The sequence below is a fragment of the Sesamum indicum genome, linkage group LG3 (assembly GCF_026168435.1).
Source record: "Sesamum indicum cultivar Baizhima isolate 11 linkage group LG3, ASM2616843v1, whole genome shotgun sequence".
NCBI lineage: Eukaryota > Viridiplantae > Streptophyta > Magnoliopsida > Lamiales > Pedaliaceae > Sesamum > Sesamum indicum.
In genome coordinates this window covers 26875153-26900137 of record NC_142659.1, presented here as the reverse complement: position 1 = coordinate 26900137, position 24985 = coordinate 26875153, and the positions used below count along the sequence as shown (strand labels likewise).

The window sequence follows — 24985 nt, the reverse complement described above, 5'->3', positions numbered from 1 at the left end:
GCATGCGGGTTTAACACGAGTCTAAAGGTCTTGGATCTTGATGTTAGATTTGGGTTAATTGAGTGAAAACTCTTGAGAAAGAGGACCTGCAAAACAAAAGGTTAGCACTCCGATGCTTAAATTAGTTTTGGATTTAAGAATAGATACATATGAAAATGAATTATGATAAAAATAAAAATTTCGTTTGTAAGAGCACGAAATTAGAGTAGCAGAGTATCAGCATGGGAGGTTCTCGAGTGTGGGAGAGGACTATCTGTTGAGGGGTACTCCCTATTTATAGAAAAGGAGCCCTTCTGTAAGAGGAGTTTTGGTGAGGGGAATCCGCATGCCCAACGAGGAAGGCGGGATTCAGGAGGGATATAGTTGCACCTTATTTGTTCCTTAAGTAGCAAATCTTCGGATGAAGGAAAACTCCCTCTTTGTGTAAACTCCTAGTTGGTGGGGAGTCATCTTAGGCAGAAGAGTCCAACCCCTTGAGAACACTTTCTTCCCTTCGCGGGACCTTCGTATTGGGTCTCCTTCTTGAGCTAAGCTTGCAGGTTTCATCCTTGGACGGATTATGGGGTGGGGGGGCTCCTCCTTGCCCAACGAGCCTCCCTCTTGGGCCGATCTTGAGAAAACAGGCTTCTTTCCTTCACCAATCTATTTTCTGGGGAGTAGCTCCCAACTCCCAAGGTAGCCTGCCTATCTAATTTCTAGAGGGCACTTGCCAAAGCCACCCGCCTGTCTACTTTCTAGGGGACACCTGCCAAGATCGGCCACCTATCTAGTTTCTAGGGGGCACCCGCCAAGGCCACCCGCCTGTCTACCTTCTATAGGGTACCTGCCAAAGCCGCCTATTGGGTGTTTTTGGGGCCTCTCATGATTTGGACCTCTTAGGATGTCACGGTCCTCTTGTTTCTTTCTTTTTTTTGAATCGTTTGGGCCTCTTTAGGTCAACCTATTTTTATACACATCAAAATTAAATCACACGAATATCTATATATAAATAATAATTATGAATATATAATGAATTTAAATAATAATTTGACTAACAAACTTACAATAATAAATTTAATAATAAATTTAAAACTTAAGAAATTTTGAAATAAAAAAAAGAGCATTAATGAATTTAAGTACTACAAACTTAGAAGTATAAAAATAAAGATAAAATTTTTAGAATTTCAAAAGTATAAGTAAACTATTAAATAGTCAATTTGGGAAAATAAAATAAAAATTATATGACATGCATTATTAAAGAAAAAAAAAAAGAAGGCCCAACAGGCTCACTCCATGCCCGATTTAAGACCAAGTGGTCTTGGGCTATTGGGCTAGGCTGGTTCCAAGTATTGATTTCTAGGACCAGCTCTGTTCTAAATGAGTTTGGGCTATACTAATTTATTTTTTTATTGGTTCAATCCGATTTTGAATTGGATTAGTCCAACCCTATTCACTGTGCATCTTGAGATATAGATAATTACACAATAATTCACTAAGTTTATTTATATTAAAAAAATTAAATAAAAATTTTTATTTTTACCTTAATTAATTTATTACTGATTTAATGCATCACAAACATAAGTTATATAGAAGATATAATTTCTCATAAGGTAAGAATTCTATGTGTAATCAAATCAAACATGAGAGTAATTATCCTTTAATTCAATGGCGACAACCCTTAAATACGGATTTAAAAATTCAGCTGCCTGTAGTATTTAAGACTTCTCCAAAAAGTGGGGCATCAAGAAAACAGAGCAGTTGATGTGTTGAATTTTATTATTAGCGGCTAAATTCGCAATCACCGAACGAAAATCAGTCAACATTGTTTGTGATTCAGATCGGAATTGGCGCCCCTTTTTCGTGTCTATTCTCCTTTCATCGCATTCTACACACGCGCACCAATTTTTTATCTAGAAAAGAAAAGAATTGAAAGGGAAAGATTTGTTTTCTTAATCGCTGTCAAATGTCATTGCGTAGGCGAACGTTGCTCAAAGTCATCGTCCTCGGCGATAGCGGGTATTGTAATTTCGTTTGATTTGATTTGTTGGTTATTGGGTTAGGGTTAGGTGTTTTATGTTTGTTTTGTTGATGTGTTGCAGGGTGGGTAAGACGTCGTTGATGAACCAGTATCCTTGTCATTTATTTTTCATGTTGATCTGCTGATGTGTATTTGTTTTTCCTTTCTTTTTTTTGGTTTAATAAAATTGATGGGATTGGTCTTTGTATTGTGGGAGGGTTCTTTGACTGGTGAAATAGATATGTGCATAAGAAATTTAGTCAGCAGTACAAAGCTACTATTGGGGCAGATTTCGTGACCAAGGAACTTCAGATAGATGATCGCCTCGTCACTCTTCAAGTGGGTTTTGTGTTTGTTTCTGATTTTTCTATTTGAATTTTCACGGGGACCTGTTTTTAGAGAATCAGTAATTGAGCTTTATGCCGAACCTGCATTTTGGGTTTTGTAGATTTGGGACACTGCTGGCCAAGAGAGATTTCAAAGTCTGGGAGTTGCGTTTTATAGAGGGGCAGATTGCTGTGTTTTGGTCTATGATGTGAATGTAATGAGGTCCTTTGATACCCTTGACAACTGGCATGAAGAATTCCTCAAGCAGGTTCATATCTTGTATTTATATATATTAGTTGCCCGCTTTTTAGTCTTGTGTGTAGTTTGCTTTCAATAAAAGCTTTTCCTGCATTTTTGCCTTCTTGGAGAGTTTCTTTCGCCATTATGTGGTTAATAGATATGGGCCAATTAGGATATCCATTGTATGAGGTAAATGTTAGTGTATAACTAGGATCTCCTACCTTCTGCCTAGACATCCAAGGTTGTTGGGGCCAAGTAAGCTACTCATAGTGTTAACAAAGCCATTGTTAATTCTCTTTCAACACAAGAGTGTCACCATTTCAATTGATTATTTCCAAGTTCGCTTTGGTGCCTCTGATTCCTTGATTAGGAATCATAAATTTGGAATCTGTGAAAATTATCTCATACTTGAATATAGCACTTGAAGTTGTTAACATAAACCAGAAAGCTGTTGCTTGAAAGCTGAACTTATTACTATGACAAGGAGAAAGGGTCTTCATTGAGGAAGAGCTTAGTTGTGCGGGAACTGGAAGCAAAGTAGTTGAAATTTACTGAATTGCATGTTGTAATTCCTTTAAATGTGAATGTCTAATTGCAACAGTCAATCTAGCAAAGTAGACTTTGTATCTTTAGGATGGTGATGTGTGATGCTGGGAAGAAAAGTTTAGTTTGTTATTGTGGTTTTAGGGTGAAAATAGTAATTGCCAGTTTCTTGTTACAATTAAAAGCTACGCTTGGTACACGGGCCTAATGTGTTGTTATGAGGACATTGCTGTAATGGGTTTTCCATTTAGTATGAAAAACATGTTTTTTTTGTCTGGATGCAAATTTTGCTTTATTTAACTTCTGTTGGCCTATATTGGATTAAGAGCAAATTGTTTCAATTTCTAACTGTTTGATTTCTTTTTGCATTCTTTCTATTTCCTTTTCTATTTACTAAAAAGGAATCTTATTTTTTCAAGTTCCATAAATTGAAATAAATATATTCTTTTTCATAATTTATTTTGTTGTTTATGAGATTGACTCATATTTTAATTAAACATAAGAGAATAAAGATATTATAGATGGAATATTAGATAATCCAAAAGATTCAGCTAATTGTTAGGTTTTATTTCTTATGCTTAAAACTGACTCAAGGTGTTTATAGGAGTATGAAAAGGTACATTATTGTGTACGAAACATATGGAATACTGCTAGCGGTAGCTGATTTCGTTCTGTTTTCCTTCCAATTCTCTGAACTCCATTGCTGTGACCAGGGAATATTTGATATTACACAAGACTGTTTCTTGGAATATACATGTATGGACTGCACATGAATATTAATCCTGAACGAACGTCATGCATTCCCGAGCATGGTTTCTTCTAGTATTGCTCTCATGTGATTCATTAAGAAGAGTGCCTATTTAAGTAATGCAGCTATTCCCTGTAAAACTATCAGTTGAGGTTAAAGAGTTTTGGGTTTACCTTTATGATTCCTCTAAGAAAGCTTGATTAGAGTATGCCACTACATCAATGATTACCACCAGAATCAATCATATTTTTAAGGGATAATTACACTCCCCTCCCCTCCCCTCTCCTGAGGTTTGGTATAATTACATGTAGATCCCATGTGGTTTGAGAAATTACATTTAGCACCCTTAAAATTGACTTCCATCTAACAAGTAAGTCTTTTCGTTAGTCAAAATTCACCAAATTGCTGATACTAACAAAAAAATCAGAAAAAAATCTATATTTACCTTCAATTGGTTTATTGCAGGCCAAATAAGTTTTTTATGACCAAAATACCCTCGTACGTCTTCACGCATTAATGCATGTGAAGAGGTATATCTTCACCATTATAAGAATATTTTAGTGCAAAAAAAGTTGTTTGTCCTTCAATAAGTCAGTAATAAGTCAATCGATGGTAAATATCAATTTTCATTCAATTTTTTTTGTTAATATCAGCAAATTCAGTGAACTTTGACTAATGGGGGGACTTATTTGTTAGACGGAAGCAAACCTCAGGGGTGCTAGATGTAATTTCTCAGACCATAGAGGGTCAATGTGTAATTACAGCAAATCTTAGGGGAGGAAGTGTAATTATCCCTATTTTTAATTTCCTAGAAAAAGAAGTAATTTGGATAAATTATGAAGGGCCTAGAATAAAAATATGCATTTGGGCAGTGTAAGCTAGAATGGATAGTAAAAGATATTCAATTGAGAAAGTATTAGATATCTATCTCACTGTTGCAGTAGCTGATAGATTAATATAATAAAATCAAGTTGACAGCGCATGGCCATGTAATCAACGGTGCTAATTGATTATTGTCTAAAAGGAAGTCTAGACATACTAATTGCATGTTATACAAAAGGACATAGTACTCCTTATTTGTGCATACATAACAGTGTAAATTTTATTCTATTGTGTACTAGCATGTTTAGATTGTTATAATGCATACCAGATCTTTTGTGTATGGGCGTTGTCGATGAGGATATGTCAAACTTAATCTAATGACCTATGGCAATAGACTTTTGTTATTGTTTACTTAATGGAAGCTTATACAGAAACGATTAATTGGCAGGAGAATTCTTGAGATATCTCATCTTCAAGTCTGAATAAAGATCCATCCTAATTTGTGTTTTTCACTGCTTAAGCATGAAACAAGATGGCCTTTGGTTGCAGTAAAAAAAGGTGGCTTGATGCTGCACTTTGTGGTGGCTATAGATAGTAGGAGGTCTCCTGGTTTTATTATGAGCATGTTCCATAATTATTACACTCAAGCACAAGTGCAGGTCCAATAGGATATAAGTTTATTCCTTTTTTGCTTTCTTTTTTACTTTTCTTTCTTTCTTTTTTTCTTTTTTTTGTACCATGTGGATTTATAACAAAAATGAGATGATTTGTGTGTCTCAAGGTAGGATCATAGTTTTCTTGTTAGGCCAATAGGATTGCACCTGGGCACATTTATCTTGTTTTCCTTGTTCTGGAATGGTGAACTATAAGTACAATAATAATGTGTTATTATCATCCTTTAAACAAAATGGAATCATTATCACTGGTCCAAAACCTTTTATATCCTAGTTCAACTCTCCTGTCTGCAGTTTGCTATTTGTTCATGACATGGTTGGTGTCTCATCACCAGAATTGTGAATTGACAGAATTTGATTGTGATGCAGGCTAACCCACCCGACCCAAAGACATTTCCGTTTATATTACTAGGAAACAAGATTGATATAGATGGTGGTAATAGCAGAGTGGTAAGTTGAGTTGCTCGGCTGCATAAAGTATATTATTGTCATATTTGGCTCTGATTAAATTAAATTCAGGTGTCTGAGAAGAAAGCAAAGGAATGGTGTGCGTCAAAAGGGAACATACCTTACTTTGAGACATCGGCAAAAGAGGATTACAATGTTGATCCTGCATTCTTAAGCATTGCGAAGGCTGCTTTAGCCAACGAGCATGATCAGGACATGTGAGTGAGACTTGAATATTTTAATCTTTTTTGTATGGTACATGTGAAATTAGAAAATTGACTCTGTTATCATGCTGAGCTATGTAATAGGGAGTAATTATGATTACATTAGTAGAAAATTGTGAGTTTTAAACTGGGAAATAGACCATATAACATTAAAAAACTGAAATATGTCATAGCATGCAAAAAAGATGAATGTATTAAGAAAAAATCTAATTTGGTAAACTGGGAAAATAGGCCATGACATTAAAAGTATGAAATACATCTTACTGCACAAGAAAGATGATCTATTCGGTTGGTGACAATCTGTTTTAACAAACTTTTTAAAGTTTCATCCTGTGTTTTTTCCTTACTCCCCTTTTATATCTACAGAAAATATAGCCAGAATCCAAGTCAGTGGGCCTGAACTCTAAACATGGGATACATCCAACATCAGATCCAACTCTACCCTTATGTCAAATCCACATTGACATGCTAACTTCATTCTAGATTGTATATCATCCCCTCTTTTATTATTCCTGAAGTTTCGTTTACACATCATGGAACCAAAGACAGTATTAAAACAGAAATAAAATACAATGCTGACACTATTTTTCCCAAGATTGCATTTAACTCTATATCAAACCGGTAGGACCAAAAAAACATGGCTTATTGCATCCAATAATCACTTTATGATTTAATCTTTTACTTCCTTCAGGACAGTTACATTTAGTCTTCACTATTGTCCACTGTTAAGAGGGTTGGCATTTGGCAATATCTGGATTCTCTTGCTCAGCTGTCTTCTATCCTAGCTCATTTGTGTTTTCTAATCTCACTTTCTTAATCTTTTGACTATTTAGAGTTTTTGTTCTAATTCTTTTTAAATTGGCAACTGCAGATACTTCCAGGGCATGCCAGAGGCTGTTTCGGAAACAGAGCAACAAGGTGGTTGTGCATGCTGATCTGGACTTGGCACTTGTTGTCAAACTCATGGTTAACTTTCTTCTTAGTGATTCTTTTTCATTTAGGCCTTTTTATTTATACCCATTCTTCTGTATGCACTGTACACTATATTCTCATTACTGAGACGGGCTTGCTTCCCGTTCCGTTTGGAGTCATTGACCATGACCATTTAACTGGGAGACTAGTCTGGTTGTAATCTTCTGTTTTGACAGGTGATCCTTTGAGTTTTGAGATGCTTATGTTTTCTTCATAATGCTACAAAACACAATTCGAAGCTGAATTTTATGAGACGTTTCAGCTAAAGCTTGATGACTCTGTATTTTTCACTTGCATTCATCTTCTGATCTTTGTTCTCGATATGTAAATCTGGGTTCGGTGTGTATATATTATGAAGGATGACTTGAGGTATCTTAACGGTGTTGGTATGGTAATTATTTGATCCCACGACGTGCAAGGTTTCTCGTGATGTTATCTCATCACTTACTCGCCTAACTGAACTTATTAGATAAAATACGAGATGTAACATCATTTTACTCCAGGAAATTCAGTTTCAGCAATGCTTAAGCAGTTGGATTCCTCATATTTTAGTGTGATGAAGAACATTGAGAAAATTCTCTATCTTGATTGTGCGAGTGTAAGGCTTTTTTGTATGGTTTTAGTCACGAGCAGCAATATTTTGAAGTAATACTTTGGTATTTTGGCTAAAAGTCATTCTTTGCATATTTATGTTTATCCCCAGCAATATTTCAGAATTCCATAGCCAAGCTTTTTATTTTTCTTAATATAAGGTTAATCCTTTGAACAAATTATTCCTGATACAATTATAAATGCTTTCTCATTATTTATTAATTTATTGATACCTCTCGAAAATTAATATTTGTCTAATAATAGAATAACTCCATTGGTTTTCACTAGAATCATATTAAGGTTTTTGTATTAAACTGTTCAAAACGTCATTTCAAATTGAAATCCTGAAGTGTTTAATTCAGTTTTATGGATTAAAATATCCTTTTTAATAATATACAAAACATAAACATGGAGGAACAAATGGGACATTGCATAATATCAAGATCTTTTAACATTTCATTTTCAAAAATCTAAAAAAAAAAAGAATGAAAAATCTTCTAAGGATAAGAATGACCGTTCAATGTTATTGTTCAAGAATTATTTAATTATATCAAATATATAGATATTGCACCAAAAATAGATATATATTCCATATTCTTTTACATATGTTTTTTAAGGTAATTTTATTTTTTCATATTTTTATTATTTATTATAATGTATATGTTTTCTTGCAAATATATACACATATAACACTGTTGATAAAGAATTTTAAACTTGATTAATTGGGGTGTCATTTCTTCCTAGTTCTTAGAAAATTATACTATGTTTCTCATACTATTTTTATTTTAATAATTTTTATAAAAATTATCCCAAAAATTGAAAAACAAAAAAAAAAAAAAAGCAAATAAACATATACATGAATAAATCATTGAATAATAATAATTTTTTAATATCTAGATAGATATATAGAAGCCCACTAATCCTATGGCCCATCAAAAGAAAGCCCAGACCCGGAATCACGACGACGCCGTATCTGCCCATTATCGTTGTTCTTTTACAAAATTCCATTTCTGGCCTCTTTCCATGAAAACCTGAAAAAACTAGGTCAGCTGAGAGCAGAGCACCCTCCAAAAGCAAGAGAAGACTGAAGAAACTCCGCAAAATCTTTCGGTTTCAAAATGGCTTTCGCCACTCGTTTCCTCTCCAGATCCGCACGCCAGGTTTCCTATTTTGATCTCTATGTCTTGTTTCCCTTCTGCGTTCGTTTCAGTGAATAGATCTATTGGAGAAATGCTAAGGTTTTTTGTAGTTTATTCTTTTGAGTAAAAGAAGTGATTGAAATGTCTGCTTATAGAAGGAGAGTGTTTTCGCCTTATCTACGGTTATTGCTGCTGGGGAGAAGTCTGGATGATGTAAATTTTAATGGGATTTTGTTTCTTTTTCTGTTTTCAGGTGTATACCGGGCAAAGTGTTCTGCGATCGGAGTATGTTATTCCATCTCGTTCCTTTGCCAAAGGAGCTGGTAGTGCTCCCCCCGCCTTAAAGGGTGATGGTGAGTCCTACATTTGTTTAAGAACTTTTCTTTGTTGTTTCCCTGTCCTGGATTGATGGGTTTTTTCTCTTTATTTTTGGGGTCAGTTATGTGGTTGCTTGAGGAAAAGTTGCCAGATTTCTAGGGAGTTTATGCTGAGGAAGACAAATGTACCACAATGTGAAATGATATGTTTGACCAATATTGGCACCATGATTTTAACAGATATGAGTTTATTTCGGCAGAATTATGAAGGAAGGCTTATAAAGTAGCTTACACTATCTATCCTCTGTGAAGCTTAGTGTTGTGAAAAGGAAGAATCAAACTTTCAAAGGGTGTTTCTTTAGTTCATTTACAATATGATGAAGTTATGTATACCAAGGGGGGGAATCTAAGGAACAAATTGGGATGTCTTGTGGTTAGTGGTGTTCAGCTGGTGGAACATCACGGAGAGGCAGTCTTAGGAAATGGGGCAGAGTGGTTCAGCTTACACTAGAAATGATTTTCATATAGCATTTGTATGAAATACTATTATATTGAACTGATAAGCGAAATGTTACGGGTGGAATTTCTAGTTAGTGTGAGATAACGAGTTTTTATTCACAAGTGCTCAGCCTATCCGAATGGCATAGATGCCCGTATGAAGTTTTATGTTGTTGTTCTGTTGGGCTTATTGTGTTGTTTGTGAAATATTCAATTCAAAAGTCTTGAGCAGCACTTGTTTCATTTATGGGAGTGGGCAAGCTCATTTAATAGAACATTTGTGTCTCCTTTTTTCATGATTTTTGTCACTATTTGTCATTTTTCAAGAGTTTCATGCCCTCACATGTCTCCTTTCACTAGTCTTATGTTAGTTTTTCATTCTGAAATATACGTTTCTTGTTCACTTTATACGAATTTTGCTTGCTCTCATGGATAATATGAGAAAGTTGGTGATGAGAATGTCGTCTGAGATGCTCCACTTGATTTGTCGCTTTATTTAGAGAATTCAAATGTGGTATTGTAGGTGCTGGAAACCAAGAAAACAAATAGCCCCAGCAGATAAATGATGAGTGCTTGAAAATAATTAACATAATATATAATAAAAAGAACAGAATAAAGGTTTTAAGTTGGTGGTGGAATAAAATAACATACAGTAGATGGAAGACAATAAGGTTTTTTAAATTGGTCGGGATATGAATATATGAGGTATCAGTATTTAGCTGACGTGATTGTCCTGAGTATTAATAAACAATAATGATATCAATGATCTGGGAGGCTGCCACAGAGCAATGTTCTGTTGGAGCTCTGATGTCTTAGATCTTGAAAACTTTTCTGGCTTCATCTGATTTTAGTTTTCAATAAGGATTTGCTTGCTTCTAGTTCCGCACATCCTCTGGCATCTCTATACCTGGAAAACATAGTTTTAGGGTGCCTGAGGCTGAGGTTACTTGACAAGGTTGAGATATTTGCTGGTTTCAGGTGGATTTCCAATTTTCTTATGTTTAGCTACTAGCCCTTGATGGACAGTGACATTCTTTTGCTTTATTTATGCACTTGTTAAGTGCATATATGAAGTTCTCTTAAATCACTGGATGATAGCTGCTTAGTATGTCCTAATTTAGCATCTGACTGTCGCGTATACTTCTGAAGAGATGTTGAAGGGTATTTTCCTTGAGGTTAAGAAGAAATTTGAGACAGCCATAGGGATTCTCCGGAATGAGAAGATCACCATAGATCCTGATGACCCTGCTGCTGTGGCTGAATATGCCAGAGTCATGAAGACTGTAAGAGAAAAGTAAGATCTATTGTTCTTGTAGTAAATCTTTACTTCTTGTGCCGCATTTTTAATTTTTCTTACTCTATATTGGCTTCTTCCTTTTATCTTTCCTGTTTGATAGACTGCATGCTTCTGGATCTCTTCTAGATAATAAGCATCCTCTTGTTAAGCCTTCCTGAATCCTGATCATATATGACCTTGTTCATTTTTATTTTGAATGATCATTGACGTGGATTGTACATGCAGGGCTGATCTTTTCTCCGAGTCACAGAGGATAAAATACACTATTGAAACAAGAACACAAGATATTCCTGATGCTCGATCCTATCTACTGGCACTGAAGGATATAAGGGTCAAGTATGTTCTTCAAGCCTTGGTTATATTTTTTCAAAATGGCTTCCTCTGAGCTTGTGCATGAGCTTTCTCTACATTGGCTATGTTTTCTTTCTTCTATATGAACTATCCACATATGTGCAACTTTTACTTTCTTTGGTTCTCAAGGCTAAATATCATGTGGTCATAATCTGGACTATAAGTTGTCGAATACTTTTGCTAGTAACCCATTTGTTTTCTGCTTGAAATTTTTTGCAACTTTGGTGTCACAAAACTTAGTGTTCTTGGAGGCAGTCCTCCATTGCTCATCTTAAAATTATTTTTGGCAGGAGAGGCCTTGTCGATGAACTAGGCGCAGAGGCTATGATGATGGATGCACTGGAAAAAGTTGAGAAAGAATTGAAGAAGCCACTTATGAGAAATGACAAAAAGGGAATGGCTCTCCTGAAGGCAGAGTTTGATAAGATCAACCAGAAGTAAGTTCCAGAAGTAAAATTCACATTCATAAAAAAGCTGCACATTTTAATCATTAATGGTGGATTGTTTATGATGGCGTCTGATAACTTCAATTTTTTGGACCTCCTGTTGGTTTACGTATTATCTTGTCATCATGTAGGCTTGGCATTCGTAGAGAAGATCTGCCAAAGTATGAAGAACAGTTGGAACTTAAAATTGCCAAGGCCCAACTGGAGGAGCTGAAGAAGGATGCTGTAGAAGCAATGGAGACTCAGAAGAAACGGTATGCCTTCTAGTACTGGCTTCTATCTCTTTATATAGGTTTGGTCGTTCCTCTTTCTGGACATACTAGTTCCTTGTTTTTGTGCAACGCAGCTGCCCTGAACCTGTATAATATATGCTTGCAAAATTAACTGCAATGTGATATTTGGTGTTGAGAGGTTGAACCTTTTTGACCTCCTGACTTTTTGCAGGGAAGAGTTCAAGGATGAAGAAATGCCTGATGTGAAGTCATTAGACATCCGAAACTTCATCTAAGAATGAAATTTGCATCTCTCTTGATGTACTTCTCTTCCACCTTTTTCTTTATGTGCTCTTTGGAAATCTCCTTGGAGAGGAGATATTTTGCTTGCTGACAGATGGGAAGAGTAACAAAGACATAAGAAGGCTTGGCCTTTGATTAATAATAATAGCATGTCAGAAATTTGCTCAGACATACACTTGAAACGTGGTTTATCCCTTCTCATGCTCACTTTTCTTGTTTGATGCATTTTTCTGTCTTGATACAAGCACCAATTACGCTGTGTATTTAAGCTCAATTTCTACTTTGCTCAGTGGTTTGTGTCTATATTTGCATATCTGAAGGCTGAAGCCCTCTTCCGTTTAGCTTCATTCAATTGTACGTCTTTTAATGAATAATCCGCTGGCTGGCTGCCTTCTTTCTATTTTCCTTTGTCTTTTCAATAAAATGTGTTTAAATTTTGTATATATTTTCATGTGAAATGAGAATGCATTTGTATTAGTTAACGAGATTGTGGTTTATATTGAACTGTCGTTTCCCATCAAAGTATTTACAATGAGCATATGAATAAACAAATATTTTTTTACTTTAATTACTGTTTCAAAAATCTGAAAACTGGAAATGGAAACACTAACAAAAGATAAACTAGTGAGATTGAGTAGATAAAATCTTTGACTTGAATGCAAAACGCATTTTTTGTGCAGTTTCCAATAATTACTTTAAGAATTAAATTTCATGCAAATTACATTTGGGCAAGAGCTATAATTCCTGAGTTTTAATTCTTCATTACAAATAGTGTTTTTATTCAATTATTCATTATGAGTATTAAAAACATTTTCTTTTAATTTCTTCATTAATTTTAAGAATAAGGGTAGGTTAGTATCAAATTATAGGTACAATTTGTATTTATAGAATCAATTATAAATTGTGGACTCAAATGTCCTAATTTTTCTTAAAAATTATTTGTCTTAGAATAGCTTTTATCACAATTATTTGTAATATTCTATTGAGTTTTAGATAAATAATGGAATTGAAATTTGTAGTGACAAACTTGTAAAATATTAATATATGATGTAGAATGCCAAGATGTTGATAAATTGCTTCAATATTAATTAGCCACAAGAAATGACTAGTTTTTCTAACCAACATAATCTAGTCGGATGCGAGTACAAAGTTAAAAAATTATAATCTACAATAAATTATAATATATTTTTTTAAAATTTGTTATAATTATAATTTTTTTAATATTTAGAATGATGACAAATCACAAAAAGATCCATTATAATTTCCTTCATAGTTTATAATGAAGTCAAATTCTTAAAAAAACCTTATTCACACAGATGTGAAAATATGTAAAATTTACTTTAAGTATTTAAAAAAGTTATCATTGTGTCTTTTCTCCATTCCGCTTTCCCCTCGTTAAACCAATCAAATCTCTAACCGAACCACCCGCCCCCCAAAGCCTGATTTTCACGCACGGTAACAGTGACGGCGTTAAGGCTTTCGGTTTCCATTTTTTTTTTTTTTTAAAAAAAGAAGCAATTTTATTATCAAACACTTCAATCAATCAAAGTCCGGAGAGTACAGATTAGATCTGGCCCTTTGCTTGCTTTCCCTTTCACACCCCATAAGTAAACACACACACACACACACTCAGCTCTCTCTTGCTCTAAGCACACTTCGCCTGCTGCTATCACTCAACTTCTGCAGATCTCTTTCCGCTTTGTTTTTTGCTAGTAGCGGAATTCATGAAAATGTAGGTTATGTGCTACTTGTCTCAGGTAACACCATTGTTTTGATTTTGCTTTCTTGTTGTGTTCTCCTTTTTCGTGAATTTATTTTGTGCGATTCTGTTGTTTTTTCTGTTTCTATTGATGGATTCTCTCTTTTTTTTTCCTTCAGTTTTTCAGGTTTTGGGTTAAGTTGATGTGTGTTTGTGTGAGTGATTTTATTTTCTGTCCCCCAAAATTTTTGTGTTTATTTTTCTATTCACAATAATGTGACGTCGAAAAGAATTTGTTGTTGGTTGTTGAGCAATTTCTTTAGAAATTACGTTGTAAGAGTATAGTGGCTGCGGTCAGCATTTCTATATTTACTTTTAGTAGGGTCCCTTTCTTGTATGCTAGTAACGAACAGGATTATATTTTTCATGGGTATCCGTTGAAATTGGAATAGATATATTCTTTTTTCCCCAAGAGCTGACAAAAACAGCATCGAAAATTCCAAAATCGTGATGGGCAAGAATTGGAAAGATCTAAACTTCTAGAAACGAGAGTTATCGCTTGTAAATTCTAAAACTTGGGTTATTCTCACTTGTGTTTCGACGCATTTTTTGCTAATTGTAACTGGTATTGAAAGAGAAACGAAGTTCTGTTAACTGGACCGTGTTTTATGCTTTCTTAAGACTAGTAGTTCCATAGAGATCCCGTAAGCCTGTCTTTTGAGCATGGTTTGCAGCTGATATTTCCAGTTCTCATATGTTGGTAATTCAATAGACAGAGTTTTAGATCCTTTACCATTTGATAGATTGCTTGTGGAATGGGTATGGCTTTTGGAATCTTGCTAAGGCCATTGGAGTGGGATACTTTCATTCTAATTTTAGGCGCTCGAGTATGTACTTACAAATGGAAATTTCTGATGGACAGACAGGAGCAGAAGAGCTGGAAAAGTGTCATTGGTTGAATTGTGAGCTGGCTGATACTTGTCGCCAAGAAGAGTACAAACATCCAGGGTGCCTCTGCAGACATACTAATTATGGCGGCAGAGCAGATTCGGTTTCTGCAGCCACAGCAACCACCAGCACCTCGGGTATATTGATATTCTCTAACTCTTAACTAAATAAGTACACCCCAAGTCAGAAATATCAGTTCTGGCAGTTGATGCCCCTTTCAAGTAGATAGCACTGAACTTCTGGCGGTATTTTAAGGAGATAGCACTGAAATTTGGTGCTTCATCTGAATGTATCCTACCTTGATTTGGGTGACATCTCAATCCGTTTAAACTTACATTGAAGATCAAATTAGAAAATAAGAAGGTCCTGATTTGATTAAACCTGTTGTAAATATGTGGCACCAAACCCACAAGTCTTAGATGGATTGTTCATGTTGTTAAGCTGGAAATGGCATTAATGTGTAACTATGTTATCATTTTTTGCAGTTAAAATGTGGATTAAAATATGAAACAAAGTCAATGTTAAAACTGCAGTATGCTACTCTGTTGTGGCAGAAAGCCTATGAGGCAGCAAAATTGCAATATTCTCGTCCTATGCTGCGTCGTGCATAAATGAAGACTTAACTTTATACAGGTTCACACTGAATATCTATCAATGTACTGAGACAATGAAGATGAGGCTGGATAAATATGCAGTAGATATGATCTTACTTAGTGACACCGGAATGGCGTGGAAGTACAATTTAAAGGAATCTATCTAAGTTTGCTGCAAAGAGGGTGCAGTTTTACTACTACATTAGGTACCCAGCTATATGAAGAATGAGTGTGCAAAGCAACTGTAAATGTGACTTTATACTGTGATATAAATAGAGCTGCAAGCACACTTTGACGAATTTAGTAATTGGTGAAAAAGGGTAAAGTTTTGCTTTTGTGAAAGGTTTATTTGGTAATATGAACTGGAAAATGAAGATTTTCCACTCGTTAATTGATTTAGTATGTTTATCTGGTTTTATAACAGGTTGTGTAAAATATTAATTTTTTAATCTCATGTTAAGCTTTGGAATAGTCGATTTTGGGGCATACCGGTAACCTATTAGCTGAGTTTTAGGCATCTGTGCATGTTTGTTTGATATAATTGATTCGTATCTTTACTGTCCCCCAAAAAATTGTTTGGGATGCAAATTCTTGTGATTTAGTGGTTTATGTCCCAAGAAATATGCAACTTTAGAACATTAAAAGCTGGAAAATTCTAAATTATGCAGCACAAAAATGTGGCATATATCTAGCAGTTTGGACCACTTAGTTTGTGGTTGATTCCACATAATCAATCAATTTAACTATAAACTGATTGGAACTGGTCCAGTGCTAGTAAGTATCTGGATTGACATCTTACAAAAGGAGAGATTCCGTCTGTCCACTGAAAATTATAGTTGCTGATGTGCAAATAATGTATATTCATATCATTGTTCGTTTCTAACTAACTTGCACTTATCGTTAGTAATTATGAAGAGGTTTAAGTATGATGATCCGATGATGCACTAGTCTGTTCTCTTTTTCATTCTCAGTTAAGGCTTACTTTTTAAAGTGTAGAATTTTACTTTGTTACTTTTTTAGCAATTATTTTGTTGTGAAAATAGTATCTTGCTTTAAGTTTAACAATCCACCAACTCTAAGTTTGTTTTAGGAAATGCTGTGATGTATATAGAAATTATTTCGTAGTTACTAACGATTTACCGGAAAAGGAGAAGAGGCATTAATGACAATGGTCCAGTGGGCACTGGATAGACAGCTAATCATCAGGAAGCAGATCACAGTCTTCGCCTATTTTCAAACTTTTATCTTCTTGGTCATTTTAGCTGTTGGATTGAAAATATAGTACTCTTGCCTTACTTATGTCATTGTTCTGATTTTATTTCTATGTTGATCTCTTTGCTTTTTTATGTAGAATGTGATAGATATTGAAATAAATTCCAACCTACTCTCTTGGCTCATGGAATACAAGTCCCCTGATTGGTTGGATAAAAGACAGAATTAGTCTTGCCTTCTGATTTGTTTTCTTAAGTTTCAGATGGCATGGTTTGTGATAGAACAAGGGCAAGAATTTTATAGTCAGATGATAGATGCTGAAGTGGCCTTTAGTTGACGCTCTCCACCTGGGATGAAGGTCGGGTTTGGGAATAAGTTTAAAGTGTAAAAGAAGCCAATTAATCATTGCCTAATGACTATAAATAACTAAGACAATGGTGTTGAGGCAAAATGATCATCGGTGCATACTGTTAGAAATAAGGATCCTGTTGTGACTTCCTTTTGTACCTATATAGTTGCTATACTTTCTAATAACTTGTAAGGATCTCATTTCAGATTAAATGAAACCATAGTTCTACGGTAAGGAATCAACTTAGGAAAAATAAGCTTACTACTCATATATTGAAGAATAACATTTGTTTTTCATTTTTGTCTTTGATATTTTGTTTGAAGTCTATATCAATAAATATTTATTTTTATTTGTTCCACTAGAGAACATTTGTTTGCATGGCCATTCAGGACTAATGATTTTTCAATATGGCAGCGCAAGCGATGGGGCGGTTGTTGGGGTGGACTGTCTTGTTTCCGTAAACAAAATGGTGGAAAGCGCATTGTCCCTGCCTCTCGCATTCCTGAAGCCAATACCCTGTCTAATCAGCCAAATGGACCTCAAGCTGGTGGATTGCCAAGTCAGACTACTGGGATTGCTTTGTCTCTTTTAGCACCACCATCTTCTCCTGCCTCTTTCTCAAATTCTGCACTCCCGTCAACAGCTCAGTCACCCAGCTGTTTCTTGTCCGCCAATTCACCAGGAGGTCCTTCGTCTACCATGTTTGTAACAGGTCCATATGCCCACGAGACTCAACTGGTATCTCCTCCTGTATTCTCAACTTTCACAACCGAGCCTTCAACTGCTCCTTTAACTCCTCCACCAGAATTAGCACATTTAACAACTCCATCTTCCCCAGACGTACCTTATGCTCATTTTCTTTCATCATCCGCAAAAATCAAGGGCACCGACAGGACGAGCTACATTGCTGGAAATGATCTTCAAGCAACATATTCTCTGTATCCTGGAAGTCCTGCAAGTACGCTCAGATCACCCGTTTCAAGGACTTCCGGTGATTGCTTATCATCATCTTTCACCGAAAGAGAGTTTCCCCCTCAGTGGGAATCTTCAATTCGCTCACAAGAGCACGCCACAAAGTCCGACTCGGGCTGGTTTCTCGGGCTCCCAGCAGCTGGTGCCTCTAAGTCACGTCAAGATTCCAATTTCTTCTGCCCGGAGACATTTGCCCAGTTCTATCTCGACCAGTCATCATTTTCTAATTCTGGCGGTAGGCTAAGTATTTCCAGGGAATCGGATGCTTACTCAAATAATGGAAATGTGCATCAGAATAGGCAGAACAAAACTTGCAAACCTGACGCTGAGGAACTTGAAGCTTACAGGGCATCCTTTGGGTTCAGTGCTGATGAAATCATCACCACAACTAACTATGTAGAGATTTCAGATGTCTTAGAGGACTCCTTTAGCATGACACCTTTTGCCTCCATTAAACCTGTTGCAGAGGAACATATCTTAACCACAACAACAAACGACAGGGCAGAAACCCAGAAAAAAAAGGAAGATTTTTCTAGTCCACAACTCATTAAAGCAGGAATGAATGAGGCCAACGGTTTGCATGAGGGAGTGCTGGATTCATATAATGGTCTTAAAGGTGAATTTATCAGTTTCCCACTTATACAATCTCTGCCTTTTACTTTTTAAACAGATAAGACTGTTTGAAGTCTTCTTGTGGTGTCCCACCAATCAAATAGTGATACAATCAATAATCTTTCTCAAACTGATAAAGAATGCTGTCTATATCTTTCGACTGATTGAATGCTGAGATGGTGGGCCGTGACAATATTCGCTTGTATGTGCCTTTCTCCCTCCTATTATAAAAAATTGTAGTGCTTGGCTCTGTCCTTTGTGCGTGAGTAAACCTGTGTGACCAAAAGAAATGTTACTTATTTCTCACAGCAATGGATTTGGTCTTTCTTGTGTCTCAGTTCAAGTCTCACAGAAACAATCTGGAGATGCTGAACGTAGTTGTCATATTCACCACAACTTGAGTGATGACGACGACTTATTCTCAAAGATGGGAGCTCCCAGAATTGGCCGGAAATACCAGTTTGGTTCATCAAATTCTGATGCAGAAATCGAGTACAGGAGAGGGCGAAGCTTGAGAGAAGGCCGCAGCCGCAGCCGTAGAGAACACTAAAAAAGTTACTAGGCCTGGCACAAATGGCTAGGAAGACGCAAACTGTTGCTTGTATGTATTTGCATCGGTTGTCTTTACTTCTGTTGGGGACTTCACATCCTCAACGATCTATATCTAACCTTTGGTCCGACACTCGCTTGACTTTCCTTTTGTGTGTCTGTCGTATAATATGTCGTCTGGGGAGTGTCTGTGATATTACATTACTTGAAGAACTCTCCCACTGGATCCTCCGAGTAGTAAATATTCTCGACGTGGATCAGTTGGAGCAAAATCAAACATGGAACTTTTTGTATGTAAATGCTAGTATATGCATGGATTCAGAGTGGTAGTAACTTTGAACCTTGTTTCCTGAGAAGAACTTCATGAAGCCTACGTGATGTATTGAGGTTATTACCAAGTAGTTTCCCTTGATCGTGGAATTATCCCTTGGTCTTAATTTAGTTTAAGAAGGGTTGTTCCCATTGTTGTCTTAGGTTATTTCTTTCTGCTGATCCATCCACTGTTAGGGGCTCATTTGTTTCAGACAATGGAATACGAAGATGAGCATTTGTAGTATGTAAGAGGTAAAACTTGAGCAATATTTTCTACCTAATTGGATTTTTCCTATTTCAGTTCATACTCCATCTCGTGTTCAATTTAATAGTTATATACATTATGTGTATAAAATATTTTTATAATTCATATATAGTGAAATAATTTTTATACGTAAAATATGTATAGGTTAAATGAAATAAAAGATTAATAAAGTTTAAAATAGAAAATTCAATCCTTATGTTTGGATTTGTGTTTTGAGTGGTCTATTTTGTATTTTAGAGATAGATAGAGAAAAATAGAGATAAATAAGTGTGTGTTGAAAATAGATGGTAAGTTTGAATTTGTGTTTTGAGGTAATTTAAAATGTTTCAAAATAAGTGGTGTATGTTTGATGTTGGGATTTGGGAGACAAAAATCACTGTTCATTGTCAAATTATATCTCTTTTATATATATTGTTATATATAAATATGTATATATAAGTATCGTATGTCTAATGTTGTATGTTTGGGAGACAAAAATCATTCTTTATTATCAAATTATGTTTTTTTATATTATTAAATGTATATATATATATATATATTATATAAAAAATTAAAAAAATAAAAAAACACACAAATAAGGTGTAAAAACACAAAAACAAACATCGAATGTGTTTTATCTTGTCTCGAAAAATGAAAAAATATGAATCCAAACATTGCCAATATGTCTGATGCATCGGAGTACGAGCTTCAATCTATCAAATTCTAAATATTTTTATAACACATACTAAAAATGGTAAAATTAATTTTGGGAAAATGATAACAATCTTCATTCATCATTATCCATTTCAAGGACTAATTATAAAAAGAAACTATATGGTTGATAATGGTGAGTGGAAATATATGCCATGAAATTGAAAAAGATATAAATAATATAAGGTGGAGAGTTTGCAATATTATAATGATAAGTAGACAATTATAACTTTTTTAATAATGTATTTTTTTTTATCATGCTTTAATGCTCTGTATACATAATTGGTAAAGAAAAATAAAAGGAACAAATATGATATCCATAATTAATTAAAAATATTTCCAAAAACAATTCAAAAAGTGAAATTAAATACCTTTTTTAATATTTTTCTCCAAATACATATGCATAGGCAACTTTAGAGGAAAGTGAAACACGTTTTTACAATAATAAATAAAGATTCCCGGGGATGTGTTAAAAGTTAAACCCTTCCGTTCCATATATTCTGTTCTTCATCCCCAGCATCCAAGTCAGAGGTTCTCTTTGCTCTCGGTCCGTCAATGGATTTGAATGATCACATTGAGAAAATCCTTTGGACTGAGCAACAAATTTCTGAACGAGTTTCTGAACTGGGCTCTCAAATAACCCAAGACTTTAAAGCCGGGAATGTAGTTCCTGTGGTTGTGGGCGTCGCCACCGGAGCATTTCTGTTTCTAGCGGACCTTGTTAGGAAGATTCATCTGCCCATTATTGTGGATTTCATTCGGGTTGAGTCCTACGGGTCCGGCACTGTTTCAAGTGGTCAGCCCACGATTTCTTTCGAGTTGAAAGTTGATGTTCGACACAAGCACGTCATTCTGGTATTTTATGGATTTGTTTGTTGGTTGTGAAGTTTTTCGTTGGTCTAAGGGGGGGTTGATTTTGTTTTGTCTATGATGTTGGGTTTGTAAATGGGTTTCCTGGAAATTTGTTGTTCAACTAAGAAAAGAATCTTTAGTTTTACTCTGTGCATTTGTGAGGAATGCTAAGTAATATTTTTATAGAGGTGATAGCAACCAAATTATTGAGCCCAAAATACACGTGGTTGGACTTACAACCACAACATTTCTCCGTATTTCATTTACTCCAACCATCTCCATTGCTGAACTCAAGTTGTCACACTCAATTGTACTCTTTCTGGCAGGAAATTATTGTCGATAGATATATGGGAGTTGTGCAGGTTGTATTTGTTTGTGTATGGACCTTTGGGGTTATATTCTTGTCGAGGGTGCTGGAGCTGATGGTAGGTTTGATGGTGTTATGGAGAGGTTGTGATTGTTGCTGGTGGAGTTTGAGGGTTGTGGATAAGAAAGTGAGGGAAGCTCGTTCTATGTTCCTGTAGGAGATTATTCACATTTATTTAGCACATATAAATTTGATTTGATGACATCAACAACAAATGCACTTTTGTGTCATTGTTGATGTCATTGATGGGCACTGGTGATTATCTCTATGAATGTGAGCAATGCTCCTGGAGAAGCATCTAGTGAACCTGGAGTATATGGGCTTAGGGTAGTGATAGAGGTGGATGAACTCATAGGGTGTTTGAGAAGGCAGCAATCTTTGACAGGGAGGGTTTACTGGAGTTATTTCCCATTGCTATGGTCCCTGCGGATGCTCACGCAATGTGATTTCTGCCCAGTGCTCTGAACGTCAAAGTGAAGAAATTCAACCAAGCGCGGGTAAACGACGGGAGTAACTATGACTGTCTTAAGGTAGCCAAATGCCTCATTATCTAATTAGTGACACGCATGAAGGATCAACGAGACTGTCCCTGTCTACTATCTAGCGAAACCACAGCCAAGGGAACGGGCTTGGCGGAATCGGCGGGGAGCTTGCTATGAACTGTTTCTTTCTGGGAGTACATCTTTAGCAGAGATCAATGGGGATTAAGTGTTGTATTTCAAGGACTGTCTGTTTGGGTTACTGGCGACCAGGAATTGATTTGGGTCAGATATAGTCTGTGCTTCAGGTTCATAAGCCAAATGGATCCTTTTATCAAAGTGATGTTAGTCGTTTATTTCATAGACTATGTCTGGATTCCACTTCTTTCTAAAGATAGGCAAGTTCATTTATGGGTCAACAACTTTGTTACCTTTTATTTTTAAAGAATTGAATTAGAAAACAGCTTCACCACCGAATTTCTATGAGATAAATTCGCTTATGACATTGATGACTTTATGCAATAATTAGCTTGTATTAGTTTGATACATATTTCATTTGCCATGTATTTTCAAAGTTCAATCTGTTTTAGGGTATTCTTGGATAACTTGGATGTAATTGAGAATATAACGATTTCAAATGGTTCACATCAATATTTTATATTGATAAGAGAGATAGGGTTGAGGAGAATTGGTTTCACCTTCCTGGATATTTTCTTTTGGGAAATAAAGATTAGAAGGAACATTTGTCTATTTTGGTTGGAAGGATTGGGAAGAGGAGCAAAATAGGAAATTGCAATGCTAGTTTTCATCCTTTCATGGAGAGAACTCTGATTCTCCATTTATTGTACGAGGAAAGTGGCAAATAGTTGAAGGATGGAACACGATTAGGTTCCATCAGTTTCTTTTCTGTTTCCGTCTCCTTCCAACCTCACTGCTTACCGAATTAGTTGTCATTTGCCAGTGTTTTCCCAACTGAAAATTTCCTACTACTACTCAACTTTAGATCCTTTTTACATACCATGCAGCAAATCTATTGCAGAACATATATGTGAAAAATGAGTATGAAATCTCGAGTGATTTGGTCCTACAAGAAAGTGTTGTCCTTACTGCAGTGTGATAGAATGGGCTTCTTGTACAATATGCTTCCGTATAAGGTTCTTAATATGGCTTTAGCAACTGTATTTTACTCAGGGACTTCCTGCCATATACAATAACATGTTTAGTGTGCATGGTGCAACACGTCGCAAGCTGCTGCTTTACTGTTTCCTTTCTTCTATTGTTCTATGCTACGTAACATAAGCAAATTCTGCTTCTTTTCTGTTTCTTTTCTTAGGTTGAGGATATTGTAGATACTGGGAGCACTTTGTCCTGTCTAATTGAATATATGAAATCTAAAGGTGCATCTTCCATATCCGTGTGCACACTTCTTGATAAACCAGCACGGCGGAAGGTCCATTTTGAACTGGTTGGTGAAGGAAAGTACTACTGTGGCTTTGAGGTTCTCTCTCTATATCTATCTATCTATCTCTCTATCCATCCATCCATCCCCCATCTCTTACTTGGTAGACTACATTGAATATAAGGACTGGTGCAGTAGAGGTTATAAGCGTGATGTTATTCTTTATGAGTCAGTTACCTCGACAATTTATTTAAAGCAACTTGGGTTGAAATCTTGGCTTCACTTTCTGATATCCTCTCTGAGTATATTTTGTACTAGCTGGAAGCTTAACTAGTACATGGTAGAGTGTGAGGTTTTGATGTTTTTAAGTTGATGGTGAAAAATTGGAAATATTGACGGCAAAAACTTTGTCCATCATATCCACAGATCCATATGAGCTTTGTTTCTGAAGCCATTATCATGACTTGATGAATTTGAGTCTGCATTGTGAATAAGATGTTTGCTTACATTGGCAGTGCCCGGACTATTTTGTGGTGGGCTATGGGCTAGATTTTGCTGAGGTTTACAGGAACTTGCCATATGTTGGTGTCTTGAAGCCTGAAATGTACGAGTGATGGTCTTCTTCATTCCAAATGCGAAGCATACAGCAGACATTACATGGTTAGGATCTTTCCTGTGAAGAACAAGCAACAATGTTCTTTTGACTCAGAACATACCAAAATCTGAATTATCATCTATTGTTTCTCCAGAACTAGGTTGAGTTTTCGCTCTGGAGCGATTGATGATTACATTTGATTAGATTTAGTTTATGCACTACAAAGGTTGGATCTTGTATGTAATACAGGAAGTTCCTCGCTTGTACAACAGAATGCAGTAGTGGCTTATTGTTATTTCACATTGGTTGTTGGAGTGAGAGCATCAGGATGCTGGTTGGCTGGTGATCAAAGCAATGCCTTGTTTTATGAAACAAGCTTCTACTCCATGGAATGAATTGCACAAGTGATTGATCCAGGGCATCCCAACTGGATTGACTGGGATGACAGTTTCTCATTCCGAATCTGTAAACTCAGAATTTTGATCAAATCACACATGCAGTTAAGAGATTTATCTAAAAGATTCGCAATATAACTGAGAAGACGTTTTAAATACCACACATGAGTTACTGGGCATGCGAGTTTGATGTAGCCCATTTGATATCTTCAAATCTGAGGATCAACAAATTCGACTCCGCATTGGTCACAAAATTTCGGGCTGCAATAATTTATAAATCAAACATTTGTTTGTAGGCAGTCGAGAGAGAATGTCTTCATTCTGATGGGTAAATTATGAATTTCAATCTTATTAAACCCGTGAATATTTTATAGTGAAGACATTTGATTTAATAATAAAAGTTGGTATGGTGGTGGTGATGATTAGTGGTTGGTTATTAAGATTATCTCATTCACTTCATCATTTTTATTTTGAACGGACCATAATTAGTTTATAATACTTCATCCTATGACTTTATGTGGACATAGCTTCAATATATAATACTTGTTTG

General features: G+C 35.7%; 4 protein-coding genes across 7 annotated transcripts; all 4 read left to right on the top strand.

The window, feature by feature from the left end:
• The first annotated feature begins 1805 nt into the window (after positions 1-1805).
• LOC105158904 (ras-related protein Rab7) lies at positions 1806-7210 on the top strand. The gene is made up of 7 exons (XM_011075816.3): positions 1806-1995; positions 2079-2105; positions 2236-2335; positions 2445-2591; positions 5720-5800; positions 5870-6015; positions 6893-7210. The coding sequence occupies exons 1-7, from the start codon at positions 1943-1945 to the stop codon at positions 6954-6956; spliced, it is 618 nt and encodes a 205-aa protein (XP_011074118.1). The 5' UTR covers positions 1806-1942; the 3' UTR covers positions 6957-7210.
• A 1375-nt stretch (positions 7211-8585) lies between these two features.
• On the top strand, positions 8586-12436 carry MGP1 (MALE GAMETOPHYTE DEFECTIVE 1). The gene is made up of 7 exons (XM_011075815.3): positions 8586-8744; positions 8977-9076; positions 10688-10832; positions 11061-11171; positions 11477-11623; positions 11764-11886; positions 12077-12436. The coding sequence occupies exons 1-7, from the start codon at positions 8703-8705 to the stop codon at positions 12138-12140; spliced, it is 732 nt and encodes a 243-aa protein (XP_011074117.1). The 5' UTR covers positions 8586-8702; the 3' UTR covers positions 12141-12436.
• A 1184-nt stretch (positions 12437-13620) lies between these two features.
• LOC105158902 (uncharacterized protein At1g76660) lies at positions 13621-19698 on the top strand. Of its 4 annotated transcripts, none has more exons than XM_088879066.1 (4): positions 13621-13879; positions 14769-14931; positions 17363-18536; positions 18871-19698. In XM_088879066.1, the coding sequence occupies exons 2-4, from the start codon at positions 14878-14880 to the stop codon at positions 19080-19082; spliced, it is 1440 nt and encodes a 479-aa protein (XP_088735192.1). In that variant the 5' UTR covers positions 13621-13879; positions 14769-14877; the 3' UTR covers positions 19083-19698. The 4 variants fall into 4 exon arrangements, with proteins under 4 accessions (XP_088735192.1, XP_011074116.1, XP_088735191.1 ...); XM_011075814.3 differs by having other exon boundaries at positions 13624-13904; XM_088879065.1 differs by lacking the exon at positions 13621-13879 and adding an exon at positions 14445-14606.
• Positions 19699-20824: 1126 nt separating this feature from the next.
• Positions 20825-24340, top strand: HGPT (Hypoxanthine-guanine phosphoribosyltransferase). Its single transcript, XM_011075813.3, has 3 exons — positions 20825-21203; positions 23380-23544; positions 23961-24340. The coding sequence occupies exons 1-3, from the start codon at positions 20904-20906 to the stop codon at positions 24057-24059; spliced, it is 564 nt and encodes a 187-aa protein (XP_011074115.1). The 5' UTR covers positions 20825-20903; the 3' UTR covers positions 24060-24340.
• The last annotated feature ends 645 nt before the right edge of the window (positions 24341-24985 follow it).

Coding starts and splice junctions, on each gene's coding strand:
- LOC105158902 (XM_088879066.1), top strand. CDS start 14,878: ATGGCGGCAGAGCAGATTCGGTTTCTGCAGCCACAGCAACCACCAGCA. Junction 14,932..17,362: donor AGCAACCACCAGCACCTCGG/GTATATTGATAT, acceptor TCAATATGGCAG/CGCAAGCGATGGGGCGGTTG. Junction 18,537..18,870: donor TTCATATAATGGTCTTAAAG/GTGAATTTATCA, acceptor CTTGTGTCTCAG/TTCAAGTCTCACAGAAACAA.
- MGP1 (XM_011075815.3), top strand. CDS start 8,703: ATGGCTTTCGCCACTCGTTTCCTCTCCAGATCCGCACGCCAG. Junction 9,077..10,687: donor CCCCGCCTTAAAGGGTGATG/GTGAGTCCTACA, acceptor ATACTTCTGAAG/AGATGTTGAAGGGTATTTTC. Junction 11,887..12,076: donor ATGGAGACTCAGAAGAAACG/GTATGCCTTCTA, acceptor GACTTTTTGCAG/GGAAGAGTTCAAGGATGAAG.
- HGPT (XM_011075813.3), top strand. CDS start 20,904: ATGGATTTGAATGATCACATTGAGAAAATCCTTTGGACTGAGCAACAA. Junction 21,204..23,379: donor GACACAAGCACGTCATTCTG/GTATTTTATGGA, acceptor TTCTTTTCTTAG/GTTGAGGATATTGTAGATAC. Junction 23,545..23,960: donor AGTACTACTGTGGCTTTGAG/GTTCTCTCTCTA, acceptor TTACATTGGCAG/TGCCCGGACTATTTTGTGGT.
- LOC105158904 (XM_011075816.3), top strand. CDS start 1,943: ATGTCATTGCGTAGGCGAACGTTGCTCAAAGTCATCGTCCTCGGCGAT. Junction 2,106..2,235: donor AAGACGTCGTTGATGAACCA/GTATCCTTGTCA, acceptor CTGGTGAAATAG/ATATGTGCATAAGAAATTTA. Junction 5,801..5,869: donor ATGGTGGTAATAGCAGAGTG/GTAAGTTGAGTT, acceptor AATTAAATTCAG/GTGTCTGAGAAGAAAGCAAA.